The 21,595-nt window shown below is 42.7% G+C and overlaps 2 protein-coding genes across 2 annotated transcripts; one reads left to right on the top strand and one right to left on the bottom strand.

The window, feature by feature from the left end:
* Window positions 1–5,838: 5,838 nt before the first annotated feature.
* On the bottom strand, window positions 5,839–11,260 carry phf23b (PHD finger protein 23b). Its single transcript, XM_029759948.1, has 5 exons — window positions 10,686–11,260; window positions 9,511–9,542; window positions 9,287–9,379; window positions 8,469–9,102; window positions 5,839–7,856 (listed from the first exon to the last, which is right to left on the bottom strand). Exons 1-5 carry the CDS (start codon window positions 10,711–10,713, stop codon window positions 7,663–7,665), a joined length of 981 nt encoding a protein of 326 aa, XP_029615808.1. The 5' UTR covers window positions 10,714–11,260; the 3' UTR covers window positions 5,839–7,662.
* A 630-nt stretch (window positions 11,261–11,890) lies between these two features.
* On the top strand, window positions 11,891–14,228 carry elp5 (elongator acetyltransferase complex subunit 5). The gene is made up of 8 exons (XM_029759947.1): window positions 11,891–12,254; window positions 12,363–12,423; window positions 12,524–12,604; window positions 12,714–12,925; window positions 13,108–13,283; window positions 13,380–13,475; window positions 13,567–13,667; window positions 13,762–14,228. Exons 1-8 carry the CDS (start codon window positions 12,200–12,202, stop codon window positions 13,868–13,870), a joined length of 891 nt encoding a protein of 296 aa, XP_029615807.1. The 5' UTR covers window positions 11,891–12,199; the 3' UTR covers window positions 13,871–14,228.
* The last annotated feature ends 7,367 nt before the right edge of the window (window positions 14,229–21,595 follow it).

Raw genomic sequence — 21,595 nt, 5'->3', positions numbered from 1 at the left:
CTCGCCCACTCCAGGAGTCTGAGGTGCGGGAGGTTCCTCTGCCCCCTCTGGACATCGAGGGGGCCCCGCCGTACTCCGTTCGTTCCATACTGGATTTGAGATGTCGGGCGAGGGGCCTTCAGTACCTCGTGGACTGGGAGGGGTATGGTCCGGAGGAGAGATGCTGGGTTCCGGTGGAGGACGTGTTGGATCCTTCTATGCTGCGAGATTTCCACCGTCTCCTACCGGATCGCCTTGGGCCTCGCCCTCCGGGTCGTCCCCGAAGTCGGTGCCGTCAGTGGGAGGATACTGCCACGACTTCCGCCGAGTCGGTCCCTCTCCTTGTTCGGGCGGTGTTCGGCGGGCGACGTCACCGACCTTCTAGCCATCACTGATCCATTTTTCATTTTCCATTGGTTTTGTCTTGTCTTCTTTCACACCTGGTTCCAATCCCATCAATTACATGTTGTGTATTTAACCCTCTGTTTCCCCTCATGTCCTTGTCGGATATTGTTTATTGTAAGTGTTTGTGTACGTCTGTACTGGTGTGCATCGGGTTATGTTACCCATAGATTTTTCCAGTGTTTTTTTTTGTAATAAACTGCGCCGTTGGAAAAACAGGTATTTCTCTCCAGCGTCTGACTTCTCTGCCACCAGTTAAACACCCCTTACAGGTGTCCACATTACCAACAAACTATCATGGTCCAAACACATCAAGACAGTTGTGAAGAGGGCACGACAATGCCTATTTCCCCTCAGGAGACTAAAAATATTTGCCATTGGTCCTCAGATCTTCAAACGTTCTACAGCTGCACTATCGAGAGCATCCTGACTGGTTGCGTCACTGCCTGGTGCTTGTAAGTAAGCATTTCACAGTAAGGCGCATGTGACAAATTTGATTTGAAAGACTCACAGCTGTAATCACTGCCAAAGGTGATTCTAACATGTATTGACACATGTAAATGAGATTTCTGTATTTCATTTTCAATAAATTTGCAAAAATGTCTACATTTTCACTTTGTCATTATGGGGTATTGTGTGTAGATTGCTAAAATGTTTTTATATTTAATCTATTTTAAATTCAGGCTGTATAACGACAAAATGTTGAATAAGTGAAGGGGTATGAATACTTACTTAAGGCACTGTAGAAATATATATACGTATATTTATTTTGGGGGGTTTGGGGTCCCCATGGAGGTTGGGGTGTCACGCCCTGATCTCTTTCACCTGTCCTTGTGATTGTCTTCACCCCCTCCAGGTGTCGCTCATTTTCCCCGGTGTATTTATCCCTGTGTTTCCTGTCTCTCTGTGCCAGTTCGTCTTGTATGTTCAAGCCAACCAGCATGTTTTTCCCGTGTTCCTGTTTTTTATATTCTCTTTTTGCTAGTCCTCCCGGTTTTGACCCTGTTTATGGACTCTGTACCCGCCTGCCTGACCATTCTGCCTGCCTTGACCTCGAGCCTGCCTACCAGTCTGTACCTCCTGGACTCTGAACTGGTTTTGATCTTTTGCCTGTCCACGACCATTCTCTTGCCATTCTCGACCATTCTCTTGGATTATAATAAATATCAAAGACTCAAACCATCTGCCTCCCGTGTCCACATCTGGGTCTCGCCTTGTGCCCTTATACGGGAGCCCCCAGATAGTATATGAACACGTCATAAGCAATGTCAAAATGCAGGAAATTAGCTTCAATGGTTGACATTGGGCACGAAAAACAGTCCAACACCTCCTCTTTCTCAATTTTCAAATAGAAATGGGGTGTGCCTTTGGTGATTCATTGATGTGTCATTCCGGTCATGGTGTAGCTAGTTTGTTAGCTAAGCTAGCCAATTGTAGCTAGCCAGTAACTCCTCCAGTATGTGTTGACGCATATCATATTCATCCATTTGTTTTGTTTTAAGCATTAAAGGACTTGGTATGATCGTGCATTGATCAGTTATAGAGTTTAAGCCGTTATCTTTGCGTTTTTGCGCAGTCAACCTTTAAAGTAACTGTGCAGTGTTTCCAGATATCTAAGAAATATTGCCTATAATTAATTACGATACATATGAAATAGTTTTCCTTCCAAATGTGTTTATTAAGCATGTTAAAAAGCAGCTTTTCTGTGTTGGAAGGGTGTGGGCGGACCCCAACAACAGAATGGTGTGGCCTTATACCAGTCATTAAAACTATTAACGTGAGTAGACCACTGATTAGCTAGCTCATCCTCCTCAGGAGGATTACATCATTCTCTATTAGGAAATAGCAAGGATTTTTGTTTAGGATGGATCAACAACATTATTTGTGTATGAGTTAACAGAATATTAACTTTTAAAAGTGAGATTTTCACTGGACAGTTACTTTAAAACTCTCAGCCTCATGTCAAAATGTGAAGGGTAGCAGGACTATGAATTTAAAACTGTAACATTTTCTCTCATCCTCATGGAAAAATTAGAAAAATAGTATGAGATGAGCTATAAAACAGAAACAAAAAAATCTGTGACCCATGGCAAAATGTGTAGAAAATAGAAATGCATGTAATTAGCTTTAAAACAGCGACATTTTCTCTGACTCATGACAAAATGTGTGGAATAGCATTACAAAACTGCATTTTTTCTCTCTGCCCTAAGGCAAAATGTCTTGAAATGCATGAAGTTCACTGTTTTCCCCAAAATAAATCTGTTTTGAGGGTGGCCTTCCACTTATTCTTCCACTTAGACTGTTTTCAAAATACCCATTCAGATACTCCTCAAAATACCCATCCATATACCCCTCAAAATACTCCTCAAGAGAGGCATAATAAGTCATGTCAAACTGAGTTGAATTGCAGAAAATACATTATTAAACATTTTAAGAATTCAGGTGGAGGACTCCTAAACCACAAAGTCGCATTGTGATTTATCAGCTCTTGTTCTAAATTTTGCACACACCGTCATCCTGGATACTTATAGGGCAGCCGGGTGTGGGGAAGCAGGGGGGCGTCATGCTGGCCACACACACACACATACTTACAGTTAAACAGACACACAATCACACACATTTGGGTGGAGGAGTCTAGAATGAGTCGACTGCACACGCACACACACACTGGTAATGACCAGCGGTACCACAAGTTGTGTCTCCATAGCTCTGTGATAATTAAGGTAATCAGTGCTGCCTATCTAGTCTCTGCCCCTGTTGACAGACTCCCGGGCGGGCCTAGCAGGGCCACATTCAGCCCCGTCAGTTGAGATCTATCAGCACGGCTCTACGTTAGGTTATTTGTAGTGGCCCCGAAATAGAAATAATTAAGACATGGACGGGAAAAGAGGAAAAGTGAAAACGTGTCAGACCACGCATACACTCCATGCAACCCCTTACACCCCCTCCTCCATCTCCCTCTGTCCTTCCCTCCCTCATTCACTGTCTTCCCTTTGTTTCATGCTCCTCTGTGTGTATGGACAGAGTGTGTGGGTGGTTGGAGGTCGCAATCCAATGCTGAAATTAGGCGAGACGAGGTAGTCAGGTTTTCCAGTTGGCCACACACACAGCATAGACATCCATCTGATCTGATGCTATCACTCACTGTGCCTGTCTGTCTGTCTGTCCGTCTGTCTTCTCAAAGTACTGACCAGGTGATGGCGTATGTGTAAGTCTAAGATGGAGAACTCTACAAGTGATTGATAGATCTCAATGATTCATGTCCCTCAGAACACTATTATCATATAGTATCCTATAGTAAAGATAACACAGGAAAACCAAATAGCCTACAGTTGTTCAGAGTACTGTATTATGTCAAGATGAAGATGTCCTTTCTAATGTCTTCCCTCTGTGAAATATAAGATATGTAGATAAGGTTGTCTTTTTTATATAAAGAAAACATGACATCTTTACCAATCTTATCTCGATAAGCACAAACAGATGAAAGCCAGTCTGAACCAGTTGGAACTAGTGTAAACAATGAACTGTAGCATCCCACCCCCAATGATGGCCTAATCATTACCTCATCTTTCTTCCTTAGTCCAGAGGAAGGTGGAGGGTGAGGGGTGATGGTGGTGGAGTGGTGTGTGTGCGTGCGTGTGTATGAGTGTGTACATATGCGTGCATGTTGGTGCGTGTATGTGCAATTATCAAAAGTCCTGAACCGCCTAAAAGCTTTGACCCCAAGTTCAGCCATGGCGAGGCCGGGCATGAGATATATGAGATATAATTGTCACGTCTGAAGTCCCATAGTCTCCCACACACCCCCCTTCATCCTACTCCAATATAAACCCACCCCAACCGCATGCCTACAAATACCCTTAACACCAGCAGTCTGCAGAGAAGTCAGAAGCCACCAACCCAGAGGAACTAATTCATTTGCACCAACTATCGTCACAGAACAGATAAGTCTTAAGGTGAGTACATCTTTGGTTGCACTCTTTCGTTGACACTGTGGAAAATCTTTACATGCGTTTTTTTCACGGGAACGTTTTTGTGTGGTATCAGAATTTGAGCTACTTCAGTATATTTTGATTGCGTTACTTATTTCGCATCTCATCAAGTCAACAAAAGAACGACGCTCATCATCTAATGAACTGATGAATGTCTAAAATAGAATATTTTCTGTCTACCATACAGATGCTTTACTCAAGGTGTGTGTTAGCTGTCCTGGGACTTTACCTGATGTTTGGAGACTTGTCTGCCTTCCTGCTGCCTGATAGGCTGAGACAGAAACGGGTAAGAAAATTACACATGCTTAGTGGATTTTCTTAAACAGTTTAAACATGGATAGTGGCAGAAAATATCCTTCATCTTGGAAATACCTTGATGCCATTCTTGTATTGCTTTCATAGATAGTTGCCCTTTGTGTGGGACTGGTGTATCTACTTCAATGAAAATAAGGTTTCAAATAAATAGATTGGTCATTTTATACGAACTGCATTGTCATATGCTGCTTGTCTGAAAATAACCTCCCCCTCCATGTCCACAGGACGTCAATTGGCTGGACCAAGATTTCTTCCCACACCTGTCTGAGCTCTCTGACCTCGCCAACCTTTCGCCACCCGAAGACGCCGGGGAGATGACCCGGGATTGGGAAGAACGTCGTTTCCAGTCTGCCTCCTTCCTCGCCCCTCTGGAACGCATATCCACCCCCGTGGAACACGTCCCCACCCCCGTGGAACGCATCTCTGTCCATCATCACAACCACCACCGTCGCAAACCCAAGGACAAGAGGTGAGAGAATGGAGTAGTGGGCGATGATGTAACAACGTTGAGACAAGGAGTAGCCGCTGATGTAATAGTGTAACGTTGTAACATTGTAGCGCTATATTACAGTGCTGTGTACTTGCATCACCTTAGGTACCAAACAAACAAGTCCAGTCTCAGTTATTTAAGATCTTTCTCTTCCTGTCACTCCAGGAGGAAGGCAACAGTTCCTCTGGATTCTATTGGAAGTGGCCTTATGTCCAACCAGCGTAGCAGAAAGGTGAGAACACAGAACAAGGAGGGATAGACTGACCATCTGTTTATTGGGATGTTTGTCCAGAATGTGAACCAGCTAATGTGCATCTGTTTGTCTTGCAGGATGAACCAGAAGGCTGAATGGCGGAGCAACAAACAGCTTCCAACCCCTTCAGTCTCATCCAATGCTCACTTTACTGTCTTACATTCAATCCAAATAGTTGGTTGTTTTGTAAAGATGCACTCCCACAAATATGTTATAACTATTTATTTCTATTTAAGACGCTGTACTTGTGTACTAACCTGCTTAGATGTTTGGGTCTCATCCCCCTCTAGTGGTTCTGTAAGTATGTACAATGACAAACACATGTGCCTAACTTCAATAAAATGCATTCCTTACAATATATTAATCTACTTTACATATATTGGAAAGATAAGATACAACACAGGTGCTCCCCCAAAAAAGAAACATTTTTATTTTTCAAGCTACAGTTAAAGAAAAACAATCAGATGCCGAAAATATAGCATTTGCTTGGCTCTTTTCCCCTCTCTTTTCACTTTCACATATGTACAGTCATCGAAGAACAGGGTATATACAGAGAATCGAAGGGAAAGGTGGTGGCGAGAGTACATTTGCTTTTTGGGGACTAAACATGACTCTCCCACCAACAAAAACAGGTAAAACCTACCAACATAAAATAAACTGCCACGAGTCCACGACTCCGATATCAACTGATTTTTCTGTACACTACAAACAGTCAACTTTGTTTTTCGAATGAGAAGATCATGAGGGGAAGGGATTTGTATGCTATTCTGATTAGGGAGCAATGTCAACCAGCATTTTCTGAAAAGTTAACCAAAAAACAATAACATGGGATAAAAAAAAAAACGTTTTACAACCATTCATGCAAAAAGATGTTAGAGCCACTTCGACAAGGTAAAGCGACGATTCTCCAACTTTTCCCACCAAGACAGTTCACAACAATGACATATTTCCAAACCAGAAGTATCTTGATGAAAAACAATATACACACAAAATGTAAATAAAAACAAAACAAGCATTGTAGATTGAATTTGAAGGCTGTAGCCATGTCAAACCGTAACCAAAAGGGCAGTCATAGGACACCACTGTCATGCTGAGGGAACTCAAAGTAATCAAGCTGTGCTGTAGCAGATGTCTGTTGACAAAAAACAGAAAGGGTGAATAAAGTAACAAATACTTCTGGATATGGGCTGCATCAAAACGTTATGGCACAGCCCTCAGTTTATGAGTTACAGGCTCTTAGCAGTTGCTGAAACTATGAAACTAAAGAAATGAACTTTCCAATGAAAAATAACACCTCAAAGGGGTGTTTGGTTTGGGCTCGCCTTTTAAAACGTGCACTCTTGTAGCACCAACTGACTTTGCATATGTCAATGGGACAGATTCAAAATTTCAGATTTGATCTGGTATTTGTTAGAATCTGAAAACATCCAATGAGAGACATCTCATAGGGGCTTAACACTCAGTGATAAGCAGGTACTGAGTGTTACATTAGACAAAGAAATTCATAAACAATCGCAAATCGAAAGCTTACATGAGAAAAAAGTAGCTACAAAAGCAATCAAATAAAACGAGAGCTGCCCTTCTAACACTAAAAAGAGAAACTTAAGGACAAAAATAAACAGGAGTATCCGTTTTCTTTTCAGAGAAAGAAGGGGGTTGTGCCTGTGTCATGGTGTGGCAGTCGCATTGCATTGATTACCGGTTGCAGAGAGTCTCACAATAGTTAATGTACCATTATAAAATACTAGCTTTTTTCCTTGAACGTTGACAGACAAAAAAGTTGTCCATCAATGTCCTAAATAAATAATTCTCTATAACTTGTCATGCACCTTATGCTATGACCTTAACATGAAAACCAGGAGATGGATATCTGTTTGGGAGTCTAACATTTCAATGAAAAAAATCTCAATTTAGTAAGAATACTGAGCAAGAAAAGCATATCTATTTGTATGTTACAGATAATAAAGAGATCTCCCCCCCAATGTCTTCCTGTTTTAGCCCAATTTTCACAGAGGCAGAACGTGACAAAGAACCTACATGAATAAGTGAGGATAGTGATTGTCAAAAAATAACACCTAAAAAACTAACGATACAGTTGCTGTCCAGGTGAGGGTTAACAATCAGCTGCAGGCATCGCAGAAAAGAACTTGGATGTTGTAGTGGAACACAGAAAATAGGGTAGATTGAAAAGGGATATAGGAGGGATATAGTCCCTCCCATCCCCTCTCTCTTTAGGGATCTTTCTTTTGCCCCGACCGTCGAGTGTCCCTGCACTTGTGGCAGTAAAAGATGTCAGGGACGTTGGACTTCTTGATCTTGGCGCACGACAGATGGACCCACACGCCGCACTGGTTGCACTCGATCATGGGTCGCCCCGCAAACGGCTTGCCACAGTAACAGGTGATTAAGTCCCAAGAGTCGTCACCTGTGTGAGGAAGGAGGGAGAGGAAAAAGAGGTAAGAGGGGGCATATCATAGCGGGACAAATAGCGTTTTTGGGCACCTAACGGGGGCAAACGTTTTCAAAGAGAAGAGGCGCTTCATCAACTGTTTTGTTTGTTGAGGTTTTATTTTATGGGCCCTTAATTACTTATTTACTTAGAAACTACATGAAAACAGAGTAATTACATCGTTATTATCCATTAAATATTTATTGGTTACATGGTGACTCAAGTTCCAGAAAGTACCAATTGTTACAAAGTAGTTTCTCATTAAATACAAAGTTTCCCCTGACGTGATTCCTTATTCTACACATCAGAGAGGCATGCTTGTCCTACATAACATATTTTTATCTGAAGCACACAAAACATTGTCCTGCTCAACACACCCCAGGTATGAGCCTCTGGTTTAGAACTCACGGAACAGACCAGTGCATTAATATTGATGAATTACACGCTAAGCATATTACCAGCCAACACTGCAGCCATAGACTGACACTGAAGTGATGCATCTTGTGTGAGATTACTGCACTCACGTTTACAACTTGAAAGATATTTGTGCTTCCTTGTCCACGGCGTGGTCAGTATGAAATCACTTACCCGACTCCACCATGATGTCCTCATCAGCGATCCACGTCTCGCCTTCGCTCGAGCTCATTTCTGCCTCCCGGTTGGACTCCTCCACCTGAATCTTAGCCAGCCCCTGCATTCCTGATGAGGAGACCCCGTGCCCTGTCAGGTCATCTCGGACCAGGCGCTCCCCAGGATGGGCATGGCCCGTCTCTGAGTCTGTCTCACTTTGGGTGGCCGAGCTCTTAAGCTTTTTGAGGGCTTTGGCCTGCTTGGGGTTTTTGCTGCGCTTGATACGGGCCCTCTTCTCCCCGCCGCTACTCCCGCTTTCGCCTCCGCCGCCAATGGCAGAACCCATCGACAACTTTTTTAGCTTTTTGTCCTTCTTGCGCTCTGCCTTGCTGACTGCCTGGCTGTCGTACAGGGAGTCTTTCAGGCGCATCTTGTCCAGCAGTGAGCTGTCGGAGTGCATGCGGCGCATACTCTTGCCCTTGTTGGCGCGGGCCTTGCGGACAAACGTGTGGATGGTGTGCAGGTCGTTGCCGCCGTCTCCCCAGCTGGCCCCCAAGGAGCTGCCGCCGCCTCCTTCACCACCACCCCCGCTTTCCCCTGACGCCCCTGAGCTGTGCGGAGAGCTGGAGGACGCTGGCGACCATGGACCTTCCTACACAGCCACAGGTGTAGCAGAAGAACAATAAAGAAAACAGTACAGGACAAACAATACTTGATGCATAGGGTCATAAATGTTGTTTAAAATGTGGTAAGTTCTCAAACCCTATTAAAGACACACAAACACACACCATCAATAATGGGGTAACTTGGTGACCTGGTGTGCCTAGTTATCCTACCTCTTTAGGATTGGGGATATAGCCTGCATATGCCAAGACAAAGTTGCAGAACTTGTTAAAGTCTTCTACGGTCCTCTTTCTCCTCTCTGGAGGCTAAAGAGATAAAAACAATGGCATTCACACAAATTAACCAAGCTAATAAGTCATGCATACAACACCCAAAAAATTGTGAACAGTATCAGAAGGGGGGATTAAAGTAAACGTCACATCAGAAGTCTATTTACCAGAGTATCCGTTTTGCACTTCAATAACGAATCTGTGTGGAAGAAAATAATATTACTATACTATAATCTGTTCAGATTTGTAAACAAAGTCATTACGTAAAAAAACTAAAGCTTCATTATCTCCACTAATCCATCGGCAGTGAAGTATTGTTAGCTGCTAGCTTGCTGTTGGTCTGTTTTTGTTCGGCCTTGGGATGTATCTATTCTAGAGAATATAGCGATAACTAGCTAACATTAGCAATGAAACAACTGAACCAGGCAATGGTTCAAAACGCAAAGTATGCAACCTAACGTAGCTGGGGACATTTATTTTCTAAAAGTAGCAAACTAGCTAAATTGATGTCTAGCCTCGTGCTGCAACGTCAGTCAGCAAGGATAGCGTATTGCCTGTTTAGCTAGCTAGCGTTTAGTTGTCTAAAAATGAGTGAATACCTGCCCTGCTCAAAAACTAGCCAGCTACCGCCAACAACATTGTCGTGATAGTTTCTACTAACGGGTGACGCAAAGCGAAGACCGTTTAAGTTATCCATGGTTGGCTATGTTGGCTAACAGTAGTTAGTTAATAACAAACGTGAAACATGCATTGTGAGCCAACATTAGCTCACGGCTGCGATGGCGTGGGGAGCCTCCCGAATTTTGAACATGGCTAGGTAGCTAACAGCATCTGGCTAACTAGTTACAGTAGCTTGTTAACCAACGAGCACTGTTTGCTAGCTAACTAATGTTAGCTATTCAAGACATGTTAACGTTAGCTTGCTGGCAAAGCAACAGACATTATGGCTCCATTTGGTTAGCACAAACTTCTAGTTAGCTAGCCAGCGGTTAACATACCATTAGCTACCAATGACATGGTTAGTTAGCAAACATGAGTTAACTAGGTACAGTAGCCTATATATAGTTATCGTTACTGCATAAAAAATATAACTGTGTATATAACTATGCAAGCTAATTGACGTTCTCGACTGTTAGTAGAGATGTAACACACTTCGCTAACTAGTAAACTGCCAGGTAATGTTAACGTTGGATAGCGTTAGTTTGCTAGCCAACTAGCATGGCGATTGAACAACCAACAGTTGCTTCACTGAAGGAGGATTTCTAACAAAACCGAGAATGTCTGCCAACTAGCAATGAACTCAATATACATTTACTATGTGAACTGACACTTTTAAACGTACCTTGGTGTTCAGACATTATTTCAAGCATTGTCGCCTCAGCAACAAGGCCCGTGATGGTAGCTACCAGGTAGCTAATAGCGTCTGTGCTTTTCTCCTGACTTGACTACTGACTGTGCGGGAGAAGCCCTAGCCAAGAACGGAGTAGTCAACACCACTCTTCGAAGACAAGCGAATTTATTTGAGTTTTTTGGCTTGTGTTCTGGATAGTTTAGCCGACAAGGTACCGGGCTAACCAACAGAAAATGCAACAATAATTCCGATTAGCCCGTTTAACAAGATAACTAGCTAGCTAGCTAATTGCTAATTTCTTCGTCACAGCAGCTATTGCATACATAATCCTGGCAATCAAACTACTTTAGTAAACTAACGAGCTAAGTCACCGGAGAAAAACTGCAGCAGGTGCATCCATTGTATAGGACAAAAGCATTCAGGTAACATATTTTTTAGATGAAGTTGACGTTGTTCCATAACACGAGCAACAATCGACAAGAGTTTAACAAAATATACGTCTACTCCGTGTAGCCCCTTGCGCGCCTCCTCGAGCCATCAGCGATGTCAACTGATTGCAGAAGCCCCTTGTGGTTGCCACAACGCAGTGACAGCTCTGCGCTTTGCTGGGTAGTGTAGTTTAATGTTTGTGTATTCTTCTTAATGAGAACGGACTATAAATCTGTAAAACTACACTACCCATGTGCCATTGCACCTACCTGAGGTTTATTTGTATCTAACTCAGTGGTCTGTTAGGCAAACATGTAAAAATGGTTTATTGCACCAAACACAACCACCACACTATCCAATTTCAGTAAGACCACCGTGTCGTTTAACTCAGATTGTAATGCCTGTTCTCCGAGCATTATCTGCAAGAAAATGTGGTCAAATAGAATTCTAAACTTTTGCACAATGTGACCCAATGTGACCCTTACTGAATCAATTTCAATGTCAGAAAACATGCGCAAAGAAAAACAAATTGTCTGCATCTACCATAAGAACCTTCATTAGGCCCCTGCAGGGACCATCCGAGGGGTATATATAAAGTAGTATCAACGAGTTAACTTAGATACGTATTTTTGGTTGTTGAGTCAGTTAGATTATGCGCATTTCAAGGTTATCTTTCAGGCAGGCTTGTATAAATCATGTAAGAATCTAGTTTAATTTACTACATTAATGATGTCATGACCAAAATATAGACACGAACGGCATCATGCTCAGGCGCAAGCGCAAAAGGTGATACAAACCGGATGCTTATGGAGCATTGAGTTTTCCCTGGCACGAGCTGCGTGATTTGTACATGGAATACAATCGTACAACTTCATTATTCTCCTAAACGCAAACTTCGGTGTTCCATCTATGTCCAGCTGACAAACGCTTGTCATGAGAATTGTCGTCAGATTTGTAGGGCAGCATCAATATTTGAAGGCGGATGAAGAGGAATCACACGTAATAACCTACACTCTTGCTACAACGTTAGCTAACTATCTGGGCAGCTAGGAAGCTGTTTAGCCTGTAACGTTAATATGTTGTTGGAAGTTTTGCAAGGAACAGAAGCGGGAGGATTCATTTTGATACAAGGTAAATATACTTGCTGGTGGTAAACTCGTCATTGTTTTCAGAACCACAGACATTAGCTAACTAACTTGCTTTTCTTCTCTTTTTTTTGCCTTTGCGTTACTTTGATAGATTCTGTGAATTACTGTGGTCGACACCTCCTGAAAAGCTGCATCAATACAGCACTTAAACGGTAAATAACTTACCCACGACATGAACATTTTCGCAGTTATCTAGTTAGTATTCATATAGTTTGTTGTGCGCTAATGTCATACCAATATATTGTGTTTCAGGGAAGAAGTGGTCCATGTATTGGGGTTTGAAGTTAGTCAAGAGGAACTCAATGATGGACTGGACAGAACATCTGCACAGAGGTGACTATAAACAAATAAGAAACTCCCTTTAGATGGGAGTCAAAACTACTAGCAGATTTCTTGAGATCAAGCGTTAACTTGCTCATGTTTTCCCCGACTTTGAATATAGGCTGCACTTTCACAATGCCTACTCTGACCCTCTCGGCTGGACCGGTAACTCACCGTTTACGGTCCACCAGTTTACCCTAGAGGACATTGGCACGCTTCTCAAACAAACACCTCAGGCCAAAGCAGTGACACTTGTCATTGACTCTCTGTCATGGATTTTGAGGCATCACGACCCTGCTGCTATCTGCCAGAAACTTCAGGCTCTCAAAAAAGGTTTGTCATGGTATTTATAAACACTGTCTTTCTGACTTGACCAGCTCCATTTTATTTCAACGCTGCAGAAAGAGGATAGCTAAGTTTCTCCAATTGCATCAATATTGATGCCATGTTGTACATTGAAGTCAGTGAAATTGTTAGGCTCCAGTTCAGGCTCCACTTTATTCACTCGTCTTTAGGTGGAGTTGTGAGAGCAGTAATTGGTCTGCTGCACTCAGACCTGCATCAGCGAGGCACTGTTGGAAGCATATGCCACTTGGCTACCTCAGTCATCACTGTGGCCCCAGGGACCAGAGGACTAGGAGCTGTCGCCAAAATAACAAGACGCACCAAGTCGGGCAAGCTCATGCAAGATGTAAGAACAGTGGAGCATGGAGTGCTGCTGGTTTGAATTGAATTTAACTGTCTTAGCCATTTTCTGCTGATTGAAGTGTTGTGTGTCTGTTAACAGGAGGAGATCTTCAGCATCAATGAGGACCTGACAGTTACAATACAGAGCAAACGCAGTCATCCTGGAAGCACACCGATGAATACAGACGAATCTGAGGTAGCACACCTGTATTGATTCCTGACATGCACAATGTGAGAATGATAAGGAAAAAGCCAATGGTATTGTATGATTCTCTTGTTTTCCCCAGGTGGATCCAACAGCCCACCTGACCTTTAACCTGCGCCTGTCTGATACACAGAGAGAGGCCAAAGAAAAACTGCCGCTTCCCTTCGTCTTCAGTAAAGAGAAGTGAGATTTTGTTTTCTGCCATGCCTTTTCTACCCATGCTGTCTTGCTACTGTCTGAGGTGTTTATCGAACTCTCCCTATTTGTCTTCTTCCAGGAAGTCAGCACTTCTGCACCCGGGCACCGGTTCAGGACGGATCCTATACGAGCCTGATGCCAATGATGATTATGACCAGGAGGATCCTGATGACGACCTTGATGTGTAGAGGACAGGCTACTAGCCATGTAGAGCACAGTGTCCTGCTCCTTGCAGTTAATGCCACTTTTGGACATTTACATGCCGGAAACCACAATAATAGCCTGGGTTCCTGCCTGAGATATTTATTTTACTTTCCCAGAGGAAATTTAAATAAAAGTTTTAAAAAATAACAGGCTTACCGAATGCCAGTTTTTGCATTGGAGGAAGTTTATTAGGGTGGCGTCTGTAAGTATAGGAGATATATTGCTTGTTATAACAATCAATTCAGGAAGACTGAATGACGCTGAGATCAGATGCCTACAGCCTACAACAGGTCTCTGTTTAAATAAAGGCTACTGTTTGCAGTTTGTCTGTATGTTTTCTAACAATTTAGTTATTCTTTTTTAATGAAAATTCCTATTCTATCACATTTGTAATGGCTCAAATTGACACCTTTTTGTACAGAATGCTTGCAGTTTCTACTGCAAACCACTGGTGTGTGAGCTTGAGTCTGTGGCTCTATTTTTCAGTTCTACGCATGTCTAGTCAGACCCAGAACACATTATCCACATGAAATCACATAGACTTATGAATAATAATAATACAATTGTTCTTATAGTTTGTTGCTAATTGTAGGCCTTTAAAGGAGCAACTGAGTTCTTGTGATGGCCCTCAAGGACGCAATTCTATACCAACTTAATAATAGTCAATAAAAGCTTGGCACTGGTCTACTCTCTAAAAACAATCAACATCACTGGCATGGAATAGTCAGCAATGAATATACATGAATACAACTTAAATAGCTTGGCTTGACTTCTACGTCATCATCAGTGATGATAATATAAAACAACACAATGCTTATTGGGGTGGCAGGTAGCCTAGTGGTTAGAGCATTGGGCCAGTACCAGAAAGGTTGCTGGATTGAGTCCCTGAGCTGCCAAAGTGAACATTTATCGTTCTGCCCCTGAACAAGGCAGTTAACCCAGTAGGGTGTCATTGTAAATAAGAATTTGTTCTTAACTGACTTGCCTAGTTAAATAAAGGTAAAATAAAAATGATTATCTGTGTATTTCACCATGGTTATTCAGGGTAATACTTGCAGGTGAATAGTGGGGAACTGCCACTGAGGATAATGCAGGAAAAACTTGCATTAGTTTACTAGGTGAGGTTGAAAGGGAGTTCAGAAGGACATCCAGCAGTCACTGCAACTGAGGACTGCTGGGAGCAAGGAATGGGTAAGCAGAGGGTGTACAGGTGGACAATTGCCCAGAAGGTGGTAGAATATGGACTGGGGGAGAGAGAGATAGTGTGACAATTGCATTGGGAAGCGTTCCTCTGTGGCTGCTTCCAAAACCAATTGTAGATGTGGTTATGAATGGGGTGAGGATGTGAGACGGTGTGTGGAGAGATATATAGATAATCGGTATAATACATTTTTAAGGATATTTATTACTTCAAATGATCCAGTCAGTGGTAGGGTGGGGGGCAGGGGTGTATATCCCAGATTTCAATGTTAGTGTATGTAAGCGGTTAACTGATTATGTGTCAGTGTATGCGGCCCAGTTTATGGCCATGATTATAGGTTTGAGATGGGTGGAGGAGGTGAAACCACAGAAGACAGGCAGGTTGGATATGGTAGACTTGTTTGCTTAGCATTTCATTTTGATTTGTTAGTGGAGATGATGTTGCTGTTAATGGGACTGGAGAGGATGGGAGTGGTGGTAAGCTTTTGCTGGGTTCCCGCCCATGTGGGTGTGGAGGGTAATGAGAAGACCGATTTTCAAAAATTTTTTATTTCACCTTTATTTAACCAGGTAGGCAAGTTGAGAACAAGTTCTCATTTACAATTGTGACCTGGCCAAGATAAAGCAAAGCAGTTCGACAACATACAACAACACAGAGTTACAAATGGAGTAAAACAAACATACAGTCACAGTTGAAAAATAAGTCTATATACAATGTGAGCAAATGAGGTGAGATAAGGGAGGTAAAGGCAAAAAGGCCATGGTGGCAAAGTAAATACAATATAGCAAGTAAAACACTGGAATGGTAGATTTGTAGTAGAAGAAAGTGCAAAGTAGAAATAGAAATAATGGGGTGCAAAGGAGCAAAATAAATAAATACAGTAGGGGAAGAGGTAGTTGTTTGGGCTAAATTATAGATGGGCTATATACAGGTGCAGTGATCTGTGAGCTGCTCTGACAGCTGGTGCTTAAAGCTAGTGAGGGAGATAAGTGTTTCCAGTTTCAGAGATTTTTGTAGTTCGTTCCAGTCATTGGCAGCAGAGAACTGGAAGGAGAGACGGCCAAAGGAGGAATTGGCTTTGGGGGTGACCAGAGAGAAATACCTGCTGGAGCGCGTGCTACAGGTGGGTGCTGCTATGGTGACCAGTGAGCGGAGATAAGGGGAATTGTTTTTTTTTCACCACCGATGTGGTGGCTAAGAATGCTGCGAGGAGAGGGGGTAGATATTCAGAACCCACTGGGCCGCAGAGAAGTCCTTAATCCAGGCAAAAGGGCTTGATCTATGGCTAAGGGAGTGGGATGTTAGTAGTAAGGGGAGGCAATTTTTTCACATGTACTGGTCAGTAAAGGAAGAAGTGGGGAGTATAGGATACAGGAAGTTGTGTAGAGTAGACTATGGTTTGGGCACACAGGTTTGAATGCCACGTTGTTGATAATAGGGAGACATGAAACCGATCTGTGTGATGACTGTTTAGTGGAGGAAACGGTGGCGCATGTGTCGATATTTTGTGAACTGTATGATGAAGATAGGGAGAGATTGCGTGAAAGGGTTAGAGAGGCTGGACGGGGTTGGGGTTTGCATGGTGTAGTGGGGGGAGGAAAGGGGAGGGAAGTGGTGTCTAAGGTTCTATTTCACTTTCCTAAGTGGAACAGGACTAATGAAGAGAATTTAATGTAGGTAGGCCGCAACACGCCGCATACTCCAGTACAGTAGGTGGCGGTGTTTGCACCTTAAAAGTTGTGATCCACCAACCCAACCCAATACTTTTTTTGTTTTTTTGTTATTGCATTATACAAACATTAAACAAAACAACATAGAGATATCACACATAACCAAAACAAATTTTTAGAGACACAATAAAGTATATTACCCTATAGACAAGTTACATTTTGACAAATACTGTACACACTTCCTTGATAATTTGGTATTTATATATTTTAGGGATGTTATATAATAGTGTAAATCAATGAGAAAAATATTGAAACTTTTTCTTTATCCCATTAACTTTTTTTATGAATGACATTTTTTCCCAAGAAAATCAAGAAATTCAAAATCCAATCAAATTGTATTGATCACATACCAATATTTAGCAGATGTCATTGCAGGTGTAGCGAAATGCTTGTGTTCCTAGCTCCAACAGTGCAGTAGTATCTAACAATTCACAACAATACACACAAATCTAAAAGTAAAATAATGTATTTAAGAAAAGAAAGAAAGAAATATTAGATTGAGCAATGTTCGGGTGGCATTGACTAAAATCCAGTAAAATAGAATACAGTATATACAGTTGAAGTCAGAAGTTTACATACACTTATGTTGGAGTCATTTAAAACTCGTTTTTCAACCACTCCACAAATTTCTTGTTAACAAACTGGCAAGTCGGTTAGGACATCTACTTTGTGCATGACACAAGTAATTTTTCCAACAATTGTTTACAGACGGATTATTTCACTTATAATTCACTGTATCACAATTCCAGTGGGTCAGAAGTTTACATCCACTAAGTTGACTGTGCCTTTAAACAGCTTGGAAAATTCCAGAAAATTATGTTATGGATTTAGAAGCTTCTGATAGGCTAATTGACATTATTTGAGTCAATTGGAGGTGTACCTGTGGATGTATTTCAAGGCCTACTTTCAAACTCCGTGCCTCTTTGCTTGACATCATGGGAAAATCAAAAGAAATCAAAAAATTGTAGACCTCCACACGTCTAGTTCATCCTTGGGAGCAATTTCCAAATCCCTGAAAGTACCACGTTCATCTGTACAAACAATAGTACGCAAGTATAAACACCATGGACCACACAGCCGTCATACCGCTCAGGAAGGAGATGCGTTCTGTCTCCTAGAGATTAACGTACTTTGGTGCGAAAAGTGAAAATCAATCCCAGAACAACAGCAACGGACCTTGTGAAGATGCTGGAGGAAACAGGTACAAAAGTATCTATTTCCACAGTAAAACGAGTCCTATATCAACATAACCTGAAAGGCTGCTCAGCAAGGAAGAAGCCACTGCTCCAAACCACCATAAAAAAGCCAGACTACGGTTTAGAACTGCACATGAGGACAAAGATTGTACTTTTTGGAGAAATATCCTCTGGTCTGATGAAACAAAAATAGAACTGTTTGGCTATAATGACCATTGTTATGTTTGGAGGAAAAAGGGGGAGGCTTGCAAGCCCAAGAACACCATCCCAACCGTGAAGCACGGGAGTGGCAGCATCATGTTGTGGAGGTGCTTTGTTGCAGGAGGGACTGGTGCACTTCACAAAATAGACAGCATCATGAAGAAGGAAAATGATGTGGATATATTGAAGTAATATCTCAAGACATCAGTCAGGAAGTTAAAGCTTGGTCGCAAATGGGTCTTCCAAATGGACAATGACCCCAAGCATACTTCCAAAGTTGTAGCAAAATGGCTTAAGGACAACAAAATCAAGGTATTGGAGTTGCCATCACAAAGCCCTGACCTCAATCCCATAGAAAACTTGTGGGCAGAACTGAAAAAGCGTGTGTGAGCTCGGAGGCCTTACAAACCTGACTCAGTTACACCAGCTCTGTCAGGAGGCATAGGCCAAAATTCACCTGACTTATTGTGGGAAGCTTGTGGAAGGCTACCCAAAATGTTTGACCCAAGTTAAACAATTTAAAGGCAATGCTACCATATACTAATTGAGTGCATGTAAACTTCTGACCCCTTGAGAATGTGATGAAAGAAATTAAAGCTGACATAAATAATTCTCTCTACCATGATTCTGACATTTCACATTCTTAAAATCAATCAAATGTATTTATAAAGCCCTTCTTAAATCAGCTGATGTCACAAAGTGCTGTACAGAAACCCAGCCTAAAATTCCAAACAGCAAGCAATGCAGGTGTAGAAGCACGGTGGCTAGGAAAAACTCCCTAGAAAGGCCAGAACCTAGGAAGAAACCTAGGGAGGAACCAGGCTATGAGGGGTGGCCAGTCCTCTTCTGGCTGTGCCGGGTGGAGATTATAACAGAACATGGCCAAGATGTTCAAATGTTCATAGATGACCAGCAGGGTCAAATAATAATAATCACAGTGGTTGTCGAGGGTGCCACAGGTCAGCACCTCAGGAGTAAATGTCAGTTGGCTTTTCTTAGCTGATTATTCAGAGTATCTCTACCGCTCCTGCTGTCTCTAGAGAGTTGAAAACAGCAGGTCTGGGACAGGTAGCACGTCCGGTGAACAGGTCAGGGATCCATAGCCGCAGGCAGAACAGTTGAAACTGGAGAGGCAGCACGGCCAGGTGGACTGGGGACAACAAGGAGTTATCAGGCCAGGTAGTCCTGAGGCACGGTCCTAGGGCTCAGGTCCTCCGAAAGAAAGAAAGAAAGAAAGAAAGAAAGAAAGAGAGAAAGAAAGAGAGAAAAAGAGAGAGAGAGAATTAGAGAGAGAATACTTAAATTCACACAGGACACCGGATAAGACAGGAGAAATACTACAGATATAACAGACTGACCCTAGCCCCCCGACACATAAACTACTGCAGCATAAATACTGGAGGCTTAGACAGGAGGGGTCGGCAGACACGGTGGCCCTATCCGACGATACTCCCGGACAGGGCCAAACAGGCAAACCCCACCCACTTTGCCAAAGCACAGCCCCCACACCACTAGAGGGATATCTTCAACCACCAACTTACCATCCTGAGACAAGGCCGTGTATAGCCCACAAAGATCTCCACCACGGCACAACCCAAGGAGGGGGTGATCCTAACTGACCTAAGACAGGGAATTTTTACTTGGATTAAATGTCAGGAATTGTGAAAAACTGAGTTTAAATGTATTTGGCTAAGGTGTATGTAAACTTCTGACTTCAATTGTATATACAGTGAGGGAAAAAAGTATTTGATCCCCTGCTGATTTTGTACATTTGCCCACTGACAAAGAAAGGATCAGTCTATAATTTTAATGGTAGGTTTATTTGAACAGTGAGAGACAGAATAACAACAACAAAAATCCAGAAAAACGCATGTCAAAAATGTTATAAATTGATTTGCATTTTAATGAGGGAAATAAGTATTTGACCCCCTCTCAATCAGAAAGGTTTCTGGCTCCTAGGTGTCTTTTATACAGGTAACTAGCTGAGATTAGGAGCACACTCTTAAAGGGAGTGCTCCTAATCTCAGTTTGTTACCTGTATAAAAGACATCTGTCCACAGAAGCAATCAATCAATCAGATTCCAAACTCTCCACCATGGCCAAGACCAAAGAGCTCTCCAAGGATGTCAGGGACAAGATTGTAGACCTACACAAGGCTGGAATGGGCTACAAGACCATCGCCAAGCAGCTTGGTGAGAAGGTGACAACAGTTGGTGCGATTATTCGCAAATGGAAGAAACACAAAAGAACTGTCAATCTCCCTCGGCCTGGGGCTCCATGCAAGATCTCACCTCGTGGAGTTGCAATGATCATGAGAATGGTGAAGAATCAGCCCAGAACTACACGGGAGGATCTTGTCAATGATCGCAAGGCAGCTGGGACCATAGTCACCAAGAAAACAATTGGTAGCACACTACGCCGTGAAGGACTGAAATCCTGCAGCGCCCGCAAGGTCCCCCTGCTCAAGAAAGCACATATACATGCCCGTCTGAAGTTTGCCAATGAACATCTGAATGATTCAGAGGACAACTGGGCGAAAGTGTTGTGGTCAGATGAGACCAAAATGGAGCTCTTTGGCATCAACTCAACTCGCCGTGTTTGGAGGAGGAGGAATGCTACCTATGACCCCAAGAACTCCATCCCCATCATCAAACATGGAGGTGGAAACATTATGCTTTGGGGGTGTTTTTCTGCTAAGGGGACAGGACAACTTCACCGCATCAAAGGGATGATGGACGGGGCCATGTGCTGTCAAATCTTGGGTGAGAACCTCCTTCCCTCAGCCAGGGCATTGAAAATGGGTCGTGGATGGGTATTCCAGCATGACAATGACCCAAAACACACGGCCAAGGCAACAAAGGAGTGGTTCAAGAAGAAGCACATTAAGGTCCTGGAGTGGCGTAGCCAGTCTCCAGACCTTAATCCCATAGAACATCTGTGGAGGGAGCTGAAGGTTTGAGTTGCCAAACGTCAGCCTCGAAACCTTAATGATTTGGAGAAGATCTGCAAAGAGGAGTGGGACAAAATCCCTCCTGAGATGTGTGCAAACCTGGTGGCCAACTGCAAGAAACGTCTGACCTCTGTGATTGCCAACAAGGGTTTTGCCACCAAGTACTAAGTCATGTTTTGCAGAGGAGTCAAATACTTATTTCCCTCATTAAAATCATTTCATAACATTTTTGACATGCGTTTTTCTGGATTTTTTTGTTGTTATTCTGTCTCTCACTGTTCAAATAAACCTACCATTAAAATTATAGACTGATCATTTCTTTGTCAGTGGGCAAACGTACAAAATCAGCAGGGGATCAAATACTTTTTTCCCTCACTGTACAGTACCAGTCAAACGTTTGGACACACCTAATCATTCAAGGGTTTTTCTTT

The sequence above is a fragment of the Salmo trutta genome, chromosome 8, assembly GCF_901001165.1.
Source record: "Salmo trutta chromosome 8, fSalTru1.1, whole genome shotgun sequence".
Taxonomy (NCBI): Eukaryota; Metazoa; Chordata; class Actinopteri; order Salmoniformes; family Salmonidae; genus Salmo; species Salmo trutta.
The sequence above is the reverse complement of the archived record's forward strand: the minus strand, read 5'-3'. Positions and strand labels throughout refer to the sequence as shown.

What these genes read in the sequence shown, in the direction of transcription:
- elp5 (XM_029759947.1), top strand. Translation starts at nt 12,200, where the DNA reads ATGTTGTTGGAAGTTTTGCAAGGAACAGAAGCGGGAGGATTCATTTTG. An exon ending in CGGGCAAGCTCATGCAAGAT is followed by an intron (nt 13,284 to 13,379) that starts GTAAGAACAGTG and finishes GTCTGTTAACAG; the next exon opens with GAGGAGATCTTCAGCATCAA. An exon ending in TTCGTCTTCAGTAAAGAGAA is followed by an intron (nt 13,668 to 13,761) that starts GTGAGATTTTGT and finishes GTCTTCTTCCAG; the next exon opens with GAAGTCAGCACTTCTGCACC.
- phf23b (XM_029759948.1), bottom strand. Translation starts at nt 10,713, where the DNA reads ATGCTTGAAATAATGTCTGAACACCAAG. An exon ending in AATAATGTCTGAACACCAAG is followed by an intron (nt 9,543 to 10,685) that starts GTACGTTTAAAA and finishes TCTTCCACACAG; the next exon opens with ATTCGTTATTGAAGTGCAAA. An exon ending in ATATCCCCAATCCTAAAGAG is followed by an intron (nt 9,103 to 9,286) that starts GTAGGATAACTA and finishes GTGGCTGTGTAG; the next exon opens with GAAGGTCCATGGTCGCCAGC.